The sequence below is a fragment of the Liolophura sinensis genome, chromosome 8, assembly GCF_032854445.1.
Source record: "Liolophura sinensis isolate JHLJ2023 chromosome 8, CUHK_Ljap_v2, whole genome shotgun sequence".
Taxonomy (NCBI): Eukaryota; Metazoa; Mollusca; class Polyplacophora; order Chitonida; family Chitonidae; genus Liolophura; species Liolophura sinensis.
In genome coordinates this window covers 1926705-1944880 of record NC_088302.1, presented here as the reverse complement: position 1 = coordinate 1944880, position 18176 = coordinate 1926705, and the positions used below count along the sequence as shown (strand labels likewise).

Here is an 18176-nt window from a genome sequence, read left to right as displayed (position 1 = left end):
TTATCCTTTCAGCACATTAAGAAGTCGTTAAACCCTGACTCAGCTAATTACCTGACTTCCATTGTGGCTCTTGGTCATATTGCTCAGCTCTGCCCTCAGGAATTCGCCTCCGACATAAAGTCAATTGTCTCTAAAGTCATTGTCAAGGAACTGCTCATGCAGGACAGGGTAATCGGCTAGGGGAAGATTTGTTACAATTCTTCAGTCACAATTAACTGTTTTCAGATTTCTTTTCCATGTTCAGCCATTCTTTAAATGCAGAAGAACACCCTTTTTCTGATGTGGTGTTGCGACTTTTGTAAGTCTACAAACTGATGTGCTCCTGTCCGTTGAACTCTAGAGATGACTGTTTTCGCATTATCTGATATTTGCACTAAGTGTTAAAAATAAACAAAGGAACCATCCCTTACATTACATACATGCTATCAAATTCCTTAAATTAGTGATGTAGGAAAAGCATCATTATTCACTCCTACTTTCCTGCAGACTGAAGGCCCAATGACATCAGAAAGTTGGTATTCAGACCACCGTGTCACAGAGGAAACCCAGTCTAAGGTATATCCACCTTGGTGTCACATACACAACTTGTTCTGTTGTCACTCTGTCTATCATCAGAAACCTTCATGAATGAACTCAAAATTTTAGGCAGAATCTGAACTGTGGCACATGGATTTTGGTTGTGTTATTGTTTTGGAAAGATGATTGTAAACTTAATTATATGCTAAATAAAATGTAAAACTTGGTAGCAGTGTAGAGATAATATTGATTTGTTTTGTTCGCTTTTTTTTTTCATTTTTAAATGTCCATATTTACTTTACATAGAATTGACAGCATGTATCAAGAGACCATGGTAGAAATCAATATCTATGACTAAACATTTAACATGAATGTGTGAGGACTAATTTATTCATGGAAAACATTTGTAAAATCTTGTTTTAGGTATATTTTGTGCATGATGTTCATGTTTCTAATGCCTTTGTCATCCCAGATCCAAGCATTAAAGATGTTAGTACGTTGGTTACAAGGCCTGAAGAGCAATGCTACGAACTCTGGCTCCTCCACGCTTAGACTGCTCCATAATGTCATCATCCATGACGGAGATCTCATGGAACACGGAAAGATCAAGTCAGTTAGCATTCAGTGTAGTAACTGCTGTAGAAAACAAAAAAGAATCAGCATGTTAGCTCAGAATGTACTCAGTGCTGCCTAAGCTAGCTTAGTATTGCCTTTCTGTCGTTTTACAGTGTTGTGGGTCAAAGTTGGTAAATTTAATAGTCAAACAGAAGGAACTGATTCCCTTTGCAATATTAATTCCAGCAGTGTCAGCAAGGCCGATCTGTTGAGTTAAAGCCATGTTGCAGTTGATTTCTAATTTCTGATTTTCAAGCTCAGCTTATAAAGTCATTTTATATAAGCTTGTGTAACTGTAGAATATTTGTTGCAAATTTGAAAGTGGACCTGAAAAAACCCTAATTTTTACTCATTGTGTTTGTTGTTTTGTGCCTCTCTCTCAGCAAACCAGAGCTAGCACGGTTAAGATTAGAGGCTGGATGCTGCATGTTGAAGATGGCAGAGGAGCCGGCCTATGCTGAGATCGTCACCAGGGAGCAGTTCCAAACCATGGCCCTGCTTATTAACGTAATAGTCATTTATTGATTGTCTCCCCTGACGTAAAATAATCGTTAAATTTGTTTAACCTTAGATGTTTTGTTGTTATCTTATTCTGTACCAAAGTATTAGATGAATTTGTAAGGAAACTGATTCGCTCATTCTGATGAATAGAAAAAGAAATAGCAATGCTATCAATAGGGTTAATAAGGGAAAACAATATAGAAGGTTTGGGTAGATTGTTGGCTGAGTAGATAGTGTTAATCTTGAACTGGTTGTATTGTTGTATTTTGCTTTATGTTCCACAGTTGTTCTCAGTTTTTCACCAATACCACAGTCATTATAACTCAGTTTTTAACCCTTGTGTTACAGGATAGTTGCTACGAGGTGCGGCTGAGATTTGCCCAGAAGCTGAACAAGGGTTTGTTATCGTTAAGGCTGCCCCTGGAGTACATGAGCATCTTCTCTCTGGCAGCTAATGATCCCCTCAAGGAGAGGCGTGTACAGGTGAAATCCTTCCTGGCAGCAAATATCCAGAAACGTCGTGAATACCTGAGGCAGAACCCCTCTGCAGGGGGTAAGTGTGCCACAGAACTGAGAAGGCTTCTCATACTTACCACAATGAACACCATGTTACTGATCAGTGTACACAGTGGTTTATCAGATCCAGGATCACAAGAAATACCACTTTGGTAGATAAATGGCCATTATAAAAGTAATGAAAAACAATTTTGGGGGCCTCCGTGGCCAAGTGGCTAACGTGCTAGCGCAGCATAGTGCCCTAGGCCAGGAGCCTCTCAACAATGCAGTCTGTGTTCAGCTTGTGCTGTTGTTTTCTCCAGTTGTACATGAGAAGGTCTGCCTACTACCTGTGGGTGTTCGTGGGCTTCCCCAGAGCTCTGGGCAGTATTCCTCCCATCAAAATACAGTTGAAAGATTCTTGAGTGCAGCGAAAAAACATCAGTCAAATTAATAATTAAATGATGTTGACCTTTCAAGGAGATACACAGGATTTAGGCCTTAAAGAATTACTCTCAATGAACGAGTGTTTGCATCTTATAGAAATCTTTTGTACAAAGACCATGATTTTGGACTCGAGAATCCGACAGCTCCTTAACGAATGAAGTCCTCTGCTCAGCTCCAAGTTGGATGAAAAGGGGGATGATATTCTCCAAGATCTGCCCAGTGTTGGTTTCTTATTTATTTATTTGATTGATTGGTGTTTTACACCGTTCTCAAGAATATTTCAATTTTATGGCAGCAGCCAGCTTTATGGTGGGAGGGAACCGGGCACAGTTCGAGGGAAACCCACAACCATCTGCGTGTAGCTGGGAGACCATCGGCAGGTAGCCAGCATTAGCTGGACTTGAACTCACAGCAACCGCATAGTCGAGAGGCTCTAGCGCACTAACCAACTGAGCCAGGAGGCCCCTATGGGTTACTTACACACTTAACTTCCAAGTGAAATATTCCCATACTCAATAACAGAGTGAAGAGTGCACTACTTGTTTGTGTATTACAGCCAAGATGTTCTCACTCTTGCCGGACTACGTGTTACCCTACACTGTACACCTGCTTGCCCACGATCCAGACCTGAAGACTCATGACCACCTGGAGGCCCTCACCAATATCAAAGAGTAAGTCACTGCCATACCCTCTCAGTCTTGTGGGCAGATTTTCATGCACTAAAGTTTGACAGGATGGAAAACTTTCCCACCGACATATACACAGTTACCATTTATCTATTATTAAGCTATATTAGTATATTGTTATTAAGGATGCAACCCAGAAATGGTATTTCTTCATTCAAGATTGATAATCTTTCTGGTACAATACACACAAGGTCTGTGTAGGGACTTGACATAGTTATGTTAATATCTGAAGTCCATGTGGTAGAGCTTTTAGTGAATTATAACAAGTGATGCCATATTTTCTGCTCCATTATATTTTGTCTTCTGAATTGAAGGAACAAGAAACATTTTCAGGAGTTTCAGTAGTGTTTATTCATTTTAGTAGTTCAAACACATACCTGTATAAAGGACTTCATTGGTGCATCATGCATGTCAGGGAACAAAACACTGGGTTCCACCTGGTAATAAGTTACTCCAAATAAATGGCAGAGATAAGCAGAAGCTAGATGTGAACTCTCATGCCCAGGTAGTATTGAATTTTCCTCCATTTGTCTGATTTCAAACTTTTTTGTTTAAAATTAGAAAAGCAAAAAACATCAGATTTCACCAGAACAGGTGATTGCAAATATAATTTGGAAGTTGGGTATATTTTCAGACTTCATCGAGAAAGTTCAGCCATTTTTTTGTGACTATCACTTCCTGTGCATTGCCCATTAAGAAGTAGAAAACAAGTGAAGTTGACATGAACACATTTTGACTTTTGCAGAATTTCTCTATAGATGTTTGGCAGCAGACTTCTTGTTTGCGTGTCTAACATCAGCAGACTTCCTGTTTGCGTGTCTGACATCAGCAGACTTCTTGTTTGTGTGTCTGACATCAGCAGACTTCCTGTTTGTTTGTTTGACATCAGCAGCGTCTCTGTCTATTTGCAGCTGCCTCTGGTTTATATTGGAACCCTTAATGACAAAGAACGATGATTACAACTACAACTTTTACCGTAGAATGTTACAAAACATTAAACAGACTAAAGATGTGCAAGGTCCAGATGATGAAGAAATGAACAAGGTAAGTTTGTACGTCAGTTTTTCTTCTGTAAATTACAATACATGGAGGTGATAGTACACTGACATTATCAGCATGGACTTTTTCCATTTACAGATTCGTGTTACTTGTGATTCTAGCTGTTCAGTTTTGATTGGCTATGCATTATGGTATAATTGCACTGCACTTTTTCTTGAAAATCTGAAGAATTTATCTTGCGATGAATGAATTTATGATATCTCGGTGCATTGTTTGAGTGCTAAATGAGAACTTGTTACCTTTCAGAAACTGTATGCAGTATGTGATTTGGCACTAGGTTTAGTGCTGACTAAAACCACCTCATTTGTCCTGAAGGAGAGTAAGGCTGAACCACTGCTGCCCTCAAAGTTGTTCGCCAAACCAGATAAGGTGGGTCTTCACAGACATTTTCTGTGACATCAGTACCTTCATTAAACAGGAGACATACATCCTAGCCCTGTATTGTACGGCTTCTTGTGAAGCTTCTCTCACTGTTCATTTAAGACATTCATATTCTCTGTGTGGTTTCATGACTTGAAAATTAAAACTGGTCATTGTCCTGTGAAAGTTTTCTAAAGTGTTCTACAATTTGGAATGCCCCTGAAGAGTTCCCCCAGGAGATCACATCCCATGAGGTTTCTGAGGTACTGCAAATGTTTGTGCATAAGCCTTTGGGATTTTTTCCTTCAACTGTTCAACCTGCTGGTAGTGTAACATCATGTGACGTTTTGTATAATGTATAGTAAATTTCATACTGATCTACTGTTACTTTTTCAAGCGTATGTGGGTGCATTATATGCTCACTTACTGTTCTGATTCTGATCGTAGGATTTCAGCAATACAGACTCTTACCTACCAAAGGAGTTCCAGTTTGATGCCCCAAAAGTACAGGTAAGTGTTATGTTTGACCAATAACAAGCCAGACAATAATTTCTCCCCAGCACACACACAAACAGAAGTGGTAAAGGGACATAAAAATGTTGTCTGTATGTTCGTATGTTTAAATGGAATGGGCAAGAACATTGCAGAACTTCGAAAGTTTTCAACTTGGTGACACAAACTTTCACACAGACTTTGACACAAATCAAGCTTTCTACATCCCCCAGAGCACCCTACCCTTATTTTGGGAAATTTCTGACCATATCAGTGTCAGATTAATCATCTAAAGTTTATGATTTATGTCAGTTGCATTTCTTCAGCTGTTTAGTGATCAAAAATATGGTATTTCCCAGAAGGACAAACGGAATGCCCTACATTATCAGTTGAGGGCTGTTTTACCTGATAGTTTATACATGTACATGAGAGAGACAAAGAGATATGCATGTTTTAGTCCAAGCCATTTTATGTGGTCATAATTACATTAATCTTAATTTACTGATTGCTTTGTAGAGGTTGTATATATTCTATGTTTAATAACGATTATTTTGAGCCTTTTATAGTTTAGCTATGTTCAGGATAAACCAAGATATAGTCAAAAAGAAATTTGCAGATATCTGACATCAGGAGACCCTTAAACACATGTATTTCGTACTTGGTTTATGTGTTCTGTTAACAGAAAGAGATCATTGAAGGTTTAATCCCCAGCGCTCCACAGCGACTGTCTAAGATTTACAAGCCAGTAACCCAGGGTACCACCACAACCATCATAGTTGAGAGCCCTAAGCCAGTCATCAACCTGACAGCACGCACACCCAAGAAGAAAGACCTGGAGGAGAAACTGAAGGCAGAGAGGAAGGAGAAGAGAGAGAAGGAAAGAGAGGAAAAGGAGAGGGCTAAGAGAGAGATGAAGGAAAAGTAAGTCAAGTTATTTGTCTGTTTGGGTTGTTCGTTCTAAGTTTAAGAGTGAGTGAGTGGGGTTTAATATCGTACTCTACAATTTGTCAGATGATCCAATTTAAGAAGCCCCACGTCATCTTGAGACGTGTATGTGTCTCCCCAGACAAAAGAAAAAAAGAGCTCATTTTCTTGGTTGACATTTCAGGAAAGCACAGAACAAGGGGAAGAGGAGAGCAGCTCAGGACTCAGCTTCAAACACAGAGGGGGAGAGCAGCCCAGAGAAACCCCCACCTAAACAAGGCTCAGGCAAGAGAGCAAAAACTATCACTGTGAAAAAAAAGGGTGATGCCCCATTTATGAAGCCAATCAAGGGAAAGGGCTCACCTGTGAAATCTCCCATAACACAAAAACAGTTAAAAGTCACTAGATCAAAGGCAAGCCCTAGATCTCCAAGTAAAAGTATACGTGTGAACTTTAAGAAAGCATCCCCACTGAAAAGAGGGCGAGGTCGCCCAGCGGGGAGAGCAAATTCAGCCGGCCCCAGTCCCAGTGTTTCCTCAGCCTCCAGCCAGAGCTCTTCCCCCAAAAAGTCGACTGTCAATGGGAAAAAAACCGGGAAGTCCACACAAGAAAGTGTGACAGCTACACGGAAACGAGCCGCAGAAGAATCTCCAGAGTCTTCACCTGGCAAGCGCTCCAGAACTTCAGACACAAGTGTAGACAGCTCACCTGTGAAGCGACAGCGTGGTGCGGCCCACACTGGCAGCAGGAAAGTCACCCGAGCGGAGTTGGCCAAGCAGTCAGAGTAAGTAACCGGCATCTCTGCCAGATTTGGTGCCAGACATTTTCTTTAGAACCTGCAAAGGTGCTTAGTTATACCTATTCAGTAAAGCTAGTATCTAAAATTTATATATACTTTTCAATTTTATTTTATTTTATTTTTTTTTTTTTCGAGTAAGATTTAGGAAAGTTGTGTGTGAGCAATGATATAGTGTCAGCTATACTTTAGTTAGCAGTGTGTCACACCAGGTAACATGCCAGAAATTTAAGTCAATGACATGGATAATTACTATTGTCCCAAATCTGGTAAACCTGGTGAAATAAGTGCAGGATTCTACAGGATAGAGAAACGCCCATCAATATGCCATTACACGGAGAGTTACTACTGTTTCACACCTGGTGAAATAAGTGCAGGTGTCTACAAAAGAGAAAAAAGGCCTATCAAAACCCCATTGCTTGGAGAATAACTATTGTTTCACACCTGGTGAACTAAGTGCTGGAGTCAGTGTCATGATGCTCACTTAGCTAAGTATGCCCGTAAATACCATGACAACGTGTGTTTTAGAGATACAAAGTACACTTAGCTAAGGGCTACTTAAGACTAAGTATGCTTCATGAAATTGACCCCAGGATTCTACAAAAGAGAAAACCGCCCACCAGAACTATTAAGGGTTGGGGGGGGGGGGGGTCTTATGAGCAGAATGTCAGGTGTGTGATCAGATTTATAAGAGATGTTCTGGACAAAGATTCTGTGATGGAGGCTTGGCCCAAATACTTTGTTCAAGCTGTAAGTGGAGACACTTGTTAGAGAAGGATGAATGTCATTTATCAGGTTTTATCATGCAGGAATGTGAAAAAATATATCTCTGGCAAGACCTTCGAAAGGCAAACAATGTTTTGAAAGTGCTAAACCCGTTCTGATGATAAAGTGTCTTTAGCCTGGTTGTTGTTGACAAGTCATATAACTATTGAAATTATCAACACATTGATCGATCTCTTTCTTTCCAAAAACGCTTTAAAAAAAACCCACTGATGTCATGGGCCATTTCATAAACCTCTTGCCAGCTTTCTGTCACCCAGAGTTCATTTTTGTTCCCCAAATCATACCTCATTACAATTTGCTTTGGCTGTTTATTTGTTCCATTTACCTTGTGACTGTGGAGTTTGTGGGTTAGGCAGCCAGAAGCTGAAACAAATCTTTCTCTGCTATGCTCTTGTGATCAGCTGCAGACTTATCTCCCTTGACTTGTACAGCTTTTTTCCCCCATCAGTATTTGATACCTGTAACATTAATCAGCTGTTTAGATTTTCAGAGTGCCATAATATTGATCTATAGATCAGGTACGCATGGTAGATCTGTACCCACCACTATTAAAATATGGTCAAAAGATCAAATAAATAAATAGAGAGCATTACTGAGGTGCTTGTCTCTGTTTCAGGTCTTCAGATAATCAAAACTCAGAGACCTCCGAAACAGAAAGCTCACAGAACTCCCGGCCATCGTCACGGTTACGATCAGCCCCACCTCCGTCCCCGGCCTCTAAAACGTAGGTCATCTGTAGATACTATAGCTGAATGCTTGACACAGTGCTACGTGTATGTTTGTGTTGTTTTGTAGAGATAATGAAGCATGTAGCAGATTAAGGTGAAAGTTTGACGTGTGTGGTTCTCCACAGGGTGTTGGGTTCTCCACAGGGAGTTGGGTTCTCCACAGGGTGTTGTGTTGGGTTCTCCACAGGGTGTTCGGTTCTCCACAGGGTGTTGTGTTGGGTTTGTCCACAGGGTGTTGGGTTTTCCACAGGATGTTGGGTTTCACCATGTCTGACTACCCTAAGCTTCAGTCAGTTTCAACAAGCGGTTATTCTTAACACGGCAACGAGACTAGCACCATAACGTGTGCGCAAGATGTCCAGATGCATAGGAGTGGCAGATGCAAATTAAATCTTACTGTTGAACTCACTTATTTTTGCTGTCATTTCAACTTGTCCCAGCTCAAAATTTGGCTGATGACTAATAAGCCATTTATCTAAAAATAGATGGGTTTTTTTTTTTTTGTAAGATTTTCATGTCATGTTTTCGACACTTCCAAACAACCCATTCACAAATGCAGTAGGTTGAAAAGATCCTCAGGCAAATGTCATGTTCCTTGATATCGCAACTGGGACATACATGTAACACACCCTTCTGATTCAGCAATGTTCATGTATCTGTTATGTTTATACTTAGAGTGAAGCCTACGAGGAGCACATCAAAGGAGTCCAGACAGGCTTCTGATTCTCCCTCACCAACAGCCTCCAGGAAAAAACAGACCAAAATTACTGATATTCTCCCTAAAAAAACAGCAGTGACCAGACGGAATGTGTAAGTTCATGCATGGTTTTCTAGAGCATTTTGTCTTTTTACAAGAAATCTTGACAACATGTGTGAAGCTGTAGTCGTTCAGTCGTAAACCAATACTTTCTAGCACAATCCTGTAGATGTAAAAAGCATGTCTGGTGAGGTGACAGGAGAGATTGAGGTGTTGGTGGAAGTGCTGTACAGGTATACAGAAATTGCTTGTGGGCTTAACTTGGACTGGAGTTTTATTGGCTGACAAACTTGGTGAAGGAATGTTACTTACTGTATTTCCCGTAATTGACTTGACAGGCGTTTTATGTCGTACTCAAGAATATTTCACTTTCACGCCATCAGCTAGCAGTATGGTGAGAGGAAGGTGGGCAGAACCCGAGGGAAACCCATGACCATCCGCAGGTTGCTGCCAGACACCGTCTCATGTATGGCCAGAGAGAAAGCTAGCATGATGTATTTCATCTAACATATGGGATGTAAAAATGCACTTTCAAAAGCATGTAGAGGCCTTGAAATGATACTTTTGATACCAAGACTTAAATTTGTCTGATATCAAATTAATCAGACATTACAAAAAAACAATTAAACTCCCCTATAAGGTGGATGAATCAATCAGAAACGTGGCCTCTTCAGGTTGAATACAGTATTTGTTTGGGGGTAGGTTGAACGAAAAAGGTATTCTAACTGAAATTTTAGTAATTCAGAACTTTACATTAGAATTAGCAAAGTTAGCAGATACAACTGATAGCAGAATACATGTGTTGACTGAGAATTGAACGCTGACTTTAGATAACTACTAACTGTGTCAGCCGGGTATGTTTTATATGTCGTGCACGGAATTTATCAGATTTACTCAGCGGCTTGTCTAGTGCCTATTTACTCTGTATGAACGAAGGTTGGTTAACATATGTCTTGTTTGACAGGCGACGGGCTGGTACACTGTCTAATGGCACGTCAGATGGTGATGACGTACAGACGCCAGAGACGGACTCCCAGGAGAGTCCAGACAAAGCTGAGGCTCTGAGCCGCGCAATACAGGCAGCAGGAGAAGACAACTCTGAACAGGAAACAATAGTGGTACGTACTCCATACATGTTCTTATAGCACGTGGTCCCAACAGCGAAAGAATTAAAAGCAATGAACTGTTAACAAGAATCTGAAATGGGCCAAATTACAAACAATATTTTGTAAACTCTGTAATGATGTAGTAAATCAGACAATTATATAGGGCAAAATCCTAAATTGTGCATAAGTGCCGAAAATTTTCCATCTAGAAATAGACAGGATTCCGACATGGTGTGGAATTCAGGAAATGGTTGTAAATTTTATTTATGACTCTGAAGTCCTTGAACTGGTATTGAATTTTTGTTCATGGTTTGGAAAAATCAAATATGGGCCTTGAATATTATTTAGAGTCCCTTTCGTAAACATTTCGTGGATACATATCTGCATAGGGATAATTTTAAACAAAAGTGACTTACACATTATAAGTTCAACAACAACATTGGTTGACAACAAAACGAAATACGTACATGTATCCTGATTGGTTGCTGTCCACACTGCCGCTAATGAAATGCATGGTCAGGGCCTAAGCCAGCCCTTCTCGGGGTCCGATAACCGGACGTCTGCCGTCCCCTTGAAGTGCCCTTTGTGTCAAAAAAAAAAAACAAAATAAAAATGAAACAGCCCGAATTCAATATAAGACTCAGACTATTTACTTAGTTGCTAGGCTTGGACTAGCCATTCGCCACATGACGAATATAATCTCTGTGTGGTGAAAGCAAACTGGCGTCCTTCGCCACAGTGGCGAAAGCAGTGGATGCCTTTCAACTTCAGTTGTTTAGGTTTAAAGTTCGTAAATTTTTGGATCTAGAAACAAGAAGGCATGTTTGACTTCAGTGTGAAAGAACTTGGTTATAAACAGCAAAGTTTTTAAAGTGCATTTAAAATCAGAAATGTATGCCCTGAAGCAGGTGACGAAAATTGGACCCGTGATAATTCAATTAGCATTCAGATTATGCGGGCCGGGAATTACTTTTAATTTACTTTCAAAAAAAAAACAAAAAAAAAATGCACACCGACCTAACTCAACTTCAAAAAACAGGGTTTGTTACCACATCAAACAGCTTTTAAATGATGGCCTGGGGTAGCTATGATACAATGTGATGATCAGATGTACATCATCCAGGATGGCAGAGTTTTCCACATATGAGTAAATACAAGCCATCCAAAGACTGAATTTTCGGGCTAGGTACGTGTTGTGGTGTGCATGTTGGGCGAAGGTCAACCATAGGAACCGAGACCCTTAAAAATGTATGAGAATCGAAGTATTCAACAATGAGGTGCCCCTCACCGGTGGTTCCTCCCCATGCCCTTCTGAGGCCAGATTAGGTCCTGGGGGAGCATTTTCATGTGCAGTTTTAATTTAGCCAAGGTCAGAAATAATTTAGAAGAACCAGGGATGATTATTCACAATTTGTCAAGAGATTTAGTTGATAAAGACATAAATGTGAATGTGTGTCTTTAACTGTTTTATTGTTTGGTTTCTTGGCTAAAGCAAATCGTGTGAGATTGACAGCGGAATTGAAGCGTAAAAAGCTTAAAACTGTGAACAGAACTGTACAGTAAAATATAACAAAAAAACTTCGCAACTTGTAACTGACACATACCCTTTAAATTTTTAATGTTTTTAATGGGAACCCTGAATAGAATAGTACACATGGGAAACGGGTGATTTTTGTCCTGTTCATATGTTGTTTATTGCATGTACAGCCAGTATTGATATAATTTTCAACACTGAGAAATCAAATCACTGAATTGTCTTTTAGTTTGTTATAATATGAACATTGTGAGTCTTTATGAGAAATCATTCACTGCATACAACTATAACAACCTAACCGTTTCCACCTGGCTGGTTAGCTCAGTTGGTAGACCAAAGTCATGAGTTTGAGCCAGCAATTTTGATTGTCTCAGTTTACCAGTTTTGGAAATCATTTTTACTCAGTGTATTCCCTAACGATTACTGAAATTTGCTCATATATGTAAAAACAATTCACCTAGACAGCTATTCTGTCTAAAATCATGTAATCTCATCAAAACACACTGAGCCATTGTAACCTGGTGTACTCAAGATGTCTTCAGATAAAACAAGTTGTGTTCAGCTACTGGTGACCAACGTCAACATGCATCATCATTTTAGTTGTTGTAAACAAAACTCTCTTCTTTCCAATAAGTGTCATTTTGACGCATAAATAGATGTATGAAGCATGTTAACAAAGATCTCTCTTCTGTAGATTCGAAGACGAAACAGACGAAAGTGAAGAGAGAAGTTACAGATGACAGTACACAAGCTCAGGAGTAACTCCTGTACTTGAGGATGTTTACAGCTGACAGTCCTTCCCATGGAAAGCCAATTGTGCACAAGCAAGCAGTGAGCACTTAGCAGGAGACTACTCAGTGTACAGTGATAAAACATTACACACCATTCCCAGGCAAAACTTACCTCAAGTGTGCTTGTGTCCTCTACAGTCGGCTGTGGGGAGCATTTTCAAATGTGGCCAGTAGTGGTAAAGATCTCTGTGAGGACTGGCCAACAGTGGTACAGGTCTCTGAGGACTGAGCAACTGTGGTACAAGTCTACCTGAGGACAGAGCAACTGTGGTACAAAATTGAGGACTGGCCAGCTGTGGTACAGGTTTCTCTGAGAACTGGCCAACTGTGGTACAGGTCTTGCTGAGGACTGGCCAACTGTGGTACGTGTCTTTGGGGACTGGCCAATGGTGGTACAATACAAACTTACTGACTTCGGCAAACATTGGCTCATATTCATAAAGGTTGGAAAATACTGATACATATTCATAAAGGATGGATGGGAAATATAGGCACAGAGTAATCAAGGACAATAAACAGCAGTACAAATTCATCAGCGACAGGTCAAGGACTGATTCGTCAAGGAATGCAAACATAGGTACAGAATCATCAGGACTGGGCAAGGACTGATTCATCAAGGAATGCAAACATGGGTACTGATTCGTCAAGGAATGCAAAGTTTGGTACAGATTCGTCAGGACTTAGCAAGGACTGATTCATCAAGGAATGCAAACATAGGTACAGAATCATCAGGACTGGGCAAGGACTGATTCATCAAGGAATGCAAACATGGGTACTGATTCGTCAAGGAATGCAAAGTTTGGTACAGATTCGTCAGGACTTAGCAAGGACTGATTCATCAAGGAATGCAAACATAGATACAGAATCGTCAGGACTGGGCAAGGACTGATTCATCAAGGAATGCAAACATGGGTACTGATTCGTCAAGTAATGCAAAGTTTGGTACAGATTCGTCAGGACTTAGCAAGGACTGATTCATCAAGGAATGCAAACATAGATACAGAATCGTCAGGACTGGGCAAGGACTGATTCATTAAGGAATACAAACATAGGTACAGAATTGTCAGGACTGGGCAAGGACTGATTCATCAGGGAATGCAAACATAGGTACAGATTCATCAGGACTGGGCAAGGACTGATTCATCAAGGAATGCAAACTTTGGTACAGATTCGTCAGGACTGGGCAACATTGCTACCCACTCATATCCAGTGTGAGAAACACATGTACAGATTGAGATTTACCAGTGTATTCATTGAGTATCTGTATGGTGTTTACTTGTGAAGTTTCAAGTTAGGTGATCCATAGTACACTTTTCATTGTGAATGGCTGTTACTGAAACTGAATCATCATCATCCACCCTAGTAGAGATTCAGGATGCAGTGGTTGCCTGGACACTGACCATGGATAGCGTGACGTTGAGGTGACCTTGTGACCTTTTTACCATGGCACTGACTCTACATTATCTACATTCTCGTCCCCTGTCACATGCATGCTGAGCACTCAAAGCTGCAGAATAAAATACCTGTCCAGGTATTTCATAAACACGAATTTTTGGGCCAGATTTCAGAAATGTTACAATTATAAACACAACTAAATAGGCCCGCAGCAAATTACCTCCCTTGAGGTCACGCCCGTTTAAAAGATATTTTTCAGGAGTAACTTAAGGTTAGGTGGGATCAGAAAATGACTGAGAGCAAGTTTAAGAGTTAAGGTGGCATAAGCTAAAGATCCAGCTTTAAGACTTTTTAATTTTGTAAACTTATCAGGAGAGCCCAGGATAAACTTGTATTTTTTAATGTATTCGGAAGTAATTTTAAAATCCTGGCTCTTGTTAAACACAATGTGGGATTAAGAGGTGGTTGTAATCCCAGATATTTACTAATTCAAAATCTTTTGACATTTCTGTGACTTCCAAAGGCTGGTATCATGTTTTTTCACGCTCTGTTGCCCAGAAAACATCTGTCACTGTCATGACATAACCCACATACTGCATGCTTTAATAGGTGAGGTCCCACTTCTCATAGGCCCCGAAAACCAATCTCGTGTTACGTCATAGCGGGTGTCGTGTAACTAAGGAGGTAATTCAGAGCAAGTCTATTGGTCTACACATACATGTGTGTAGGGGCAAAAGTACCTGTGCCATTCTTGTGTTGATATGTCTGTTTACGGTAACACTGTGATCGGCCCAGAAATGATGTTATCAATTGGTCTACCTGGTGTGTGTTTAAATCAGTTGGTCGTCATGTCTACGCAACATGTTTAGAAACATAGATGAATTGCAGTTAGGTTTAAACAAAATAAGATTGTAAAGGAAAAGCAGTGTGCCAGTCTACCATGTATCTCTTAAGTGGTCCAAAGTCACACCTTCGAAGTACAGTACATGGTTAACATATACATGGCAATAACAGGGCATTTGCAATGTTACTAACTGGCTAGTGTCATTTTCAGTGCCAGTATACATCATGGTACACATAGCACTGGCCTAGCCTACTGCATGTACATGTATAGTAGGGCTGATTTGGAAAGGACAGTAGAGTCTCACAACAATGCGTCTTTGTTTACAATAGGTACTGTATTTCACCTTAAGTTTGGTATTTAAAAATGCACCTTTAGAAACAAAGATTTTTTGATACCAACACCAACACAAGATTTTCTGATAAGAAATTAATCAAACTTAACAAAATATGTGAAGTGGCACTATGAGGTGAATTAATTAATCAGAATGTAGTAAACTGTGTCTGTTGACAAATGGTTAAGGAGAAATATATGTACAGTGGGGCAGCGTTTCTGCATTGTTGTATGGACTTCAGTGAAGTGTCAATGAATTGAAATGACTGGTCTAATATCTGGATGACCAGAAAGAATGTCAAGGAATAAAACACAATTAACAATGTGTTTTTAAAGGTACATTGAATATGATATATAACGGCTTGATTCTACCTGAAAGGTTCTCAAGAACGTTGCTCAGTAAATTTGATACAGAAAGAAGGGTTTTATCTTGTTTGGAAAAGTTGCACATAATTGTTCAGTAAAACAGGTTATTAAAATCTTATATCATATTTATGGGAAAGATTTTTGATGGCAATGATTTTGGAATAAGATGGTCCACAACAACACTTGAATTCAGAACTTTTCACTTGCCAGTACAGCAGAAAAGGTCCCCTGTTACGAATTGCTTGCCGCTCCAAATTTTAGACTTGAGCAGATATTTTTCAGGTGGTTATTTCAGTTGGTACAGCACTGGTTACATAGTTGTGTATATAAGATTTAACTTCCTACACTTTTCCTGGTTTTCGTGAGCTTAGTTGCTCATTTATCTTTCTGCTTGGTACTTGTACATTTAACTTAGTTCACAGCTTCAGGTTTGTTTAAAAAATTCCTGCTTCAGTTTTCTTTAGTATACGTTTTATGGTGCATTTCACCGTTCATAGTTTAGAGTTTATGGTCATGTAGTTAATTATAAATGTATGAATGGCAAAGGGTTACCGTCTTCTGCCAAATTTCTGCATTGCATTCTCCAGTTTGTGTACATACATAGGAAGTATATTGTGTTTGTCATCAAGATGATTTCTTCCAATCAAGATCCCTCAAGTATTTATTTGTGTACCTCCTGCCTGGGCTTGATTTGTGTTTATATATTTATGACTGGCACAGTTGTCATGACTACAGTATGCATACTGTACAGCTCAGGCGGGTTTCCACCACAAGCATCCTGTTGTGCAACTAAAGGAGAAGTGTTCTAAACATCTCGGTTTTTTCTGGCATGATAGTATGACGTATCCCAAGGATCAGTAGCCTTGCTGAACGACCTGGATTACCTAATCCTGAGTGTATACTGTGAAGTTACATTTGAACTGATCTGAAGACAACACTATCATTGTTCATAAGCAAGGATTTGTACCGAGAGCTTTTATCAAACTTCACTTCACCCAAAACTGCTCCCTTGGTAATAAGGCCACAGAATTTCTGTAGGTGGCAAAGTTTGGGTTCTGTGTCCATCTAGAGCTGTGTTTTCTGAAATTTTATTTAGGAAGAGTCTACAACATTTATTCATATGAAGTACTCTTGTTGAGTAATTGTCAGGATTTATTTTGAATTCTCTTAAGAAATTGGGGCCAGGTTGTGGTACCATGTAATACGTTCACCTGTTCATCTTCCGTGTTAAGTTTGTACATATTTAAGTCATTGTGAAGGTTCCCACACAAGTAAATATACCAGTTGTAATATAGCAGAAGACTTCTTCATGTACTGAGGTAGATGAATATGCCATTTCACTTTTATCATTGCTTGTCATTCGTTAACACCATCTGTAGTTTTTTTTACGTGATGTTATAAAGTTATATTTTTTACCAGGGACACTTTGTTTGTGTAGTTATCTGGTTGCAATCATGAATTAATGTCATTCATATGGAATAAAGTATTGAAAATATTTAAGGTGTACAAAGGAGTAAAGTTCTTGTGCTTATTACTCAATATATTTACCACCAGTCAACTTTGTATGTCACCTTAATTTTTTCCCACATTATAAAATCACTCATTACGTCCGATCGCCAGTCGTGATCTTCGCTAACAATATGAGATCGCCAGCATGGGTGATCTGCTCATGTCAGCATGAACTGAACACAGGCAATACATTCAGGGTTAAGATACATGTAGTTAGTGTGCTGGCTCAGATACTTGTAGTTAGTGTGCTGGCTCAGATACATGTAGTTAGTGTGCTGGCTCAGATACATGTAGTTAGTGTGCTGGCTCAGATACATGTAAAGTTGAGAGGGTTGTCCACTACATGCCAAAGGTGAGTTTTCTCCACCCATAATGCTGACCGCCATTAGAAAAATTCTTGAGCAAGGCGTTAACATCAATCAAATAACAAAGTAATTACACCTGTGACAATGATAGGGCTTTTTCAGTCGTGTAATGTTTGGTTAGGTTTTTGGGTGGACCCTTTAAACAGTTGGCAAATGACCCAAACTTTTAGTAAGATGTTCACTCATCCATGGCCTTGATTCTGAGAGTTCTATTTTTCTGTGAAGGTGTTTGGAGGTTTGTTTGATGTTTAAGCATTAAAGTAATATTTTATAACATCTGTTTACCTCTGAAAGTAAATTTTGAGTGGGTCGTTTACCATAATATCAGCTCATATCAGTAGTTTCTAGTTCCTTGTAGCTCAGGGTAGTCTCAATGCTTATAATTTATTTATTTATTTGATTGGTGTTTTATGCCGTACTCTAGAATATTTCACTTACACACAGGTGGCCAGCAAGTCTCCCCAATGGAAACACACAACCATCCACAAGTTGCTGGAAGACCGGAGAAGAAACCAGCATGAGTTGGACTTGAACTTAAAGCCAACATACTTCTGAGAAGCTCCTGGGTCATTGCGCCCTGGCCCAATTCCGCCACAGAGGCCCCACGATTATACATTTATAATGATGCATCACTCACATGTCTTGCATGACCCCCTACCCCAAACCACCCAAGCACAGTATACTGACACCCATCTGACCAAGATCTGGCCTACATGTATCCTTGTACGCTAATCGCTTAGTGAGGAATTACTAAAACTGTCAGTTTTACATATG

At 39.8% G+C, this 18176-nt stretch overlaps 1 protein-coding gene across 2 annotated transcripts in view; it reads left to right on the top strand.

Annotated features, from left to right (window-relative positions):
* The window catches only part of LOC135472225 (sister chromatid cohesion protein PDS5 homolog B-like), a 39522-nt gene extending 22488 nt beyond the window's left edge, over positions 1-17034 (top strand). For both annotated transcript variants that reach the window (XM_064751620.1, XM_064751621.1), the window contains 15 exons: positions 13-168; positions 487-555; positions 989-1125; positions 1515-1638; positions 1981-2185; positions 3131-3245; positions 4172-4304; positions 4566-4688; positions 5127-5189; positions 5854-6092; positions 6280-6879; positions 8294-8401; positions 9081-9215; positions 10127-10280; positions 12497-17034. In XM_064751620.1, coding sequence (XP_064607690.1) covers positions 13-168; positions 487-555; positions 989-1125; positions 1515-1638; positions 1981-2185; positions 3131-3245; positions 4172-4304; positions 4566-4688; positions 5127-5189; positions 5854-6092; positions 6280-6879; positions 8294-8401; positions 9081-9215; positions 10127-10280; positions 12497-12523 — 2388 coding nt within the window. In that variant the 3' untranslated portion in view covers positions 12524-17034. The remainder of the gene's footprint in view (positions 1-12; positions 169-486; positions 556-988; positions 1126-1514; positions 1639-1980; positions 2186-3130; positions 3246-4171; positions 4305-4565; positions 4689-5126; positions 5190-5853; positions 6093-6279; positions 6880-8293; positions 8402-9080; positions 9216-10126; positions 10281-12496) is intronic.
* Positions 17035-18176: the final 1142 nt, after the last annotated feature.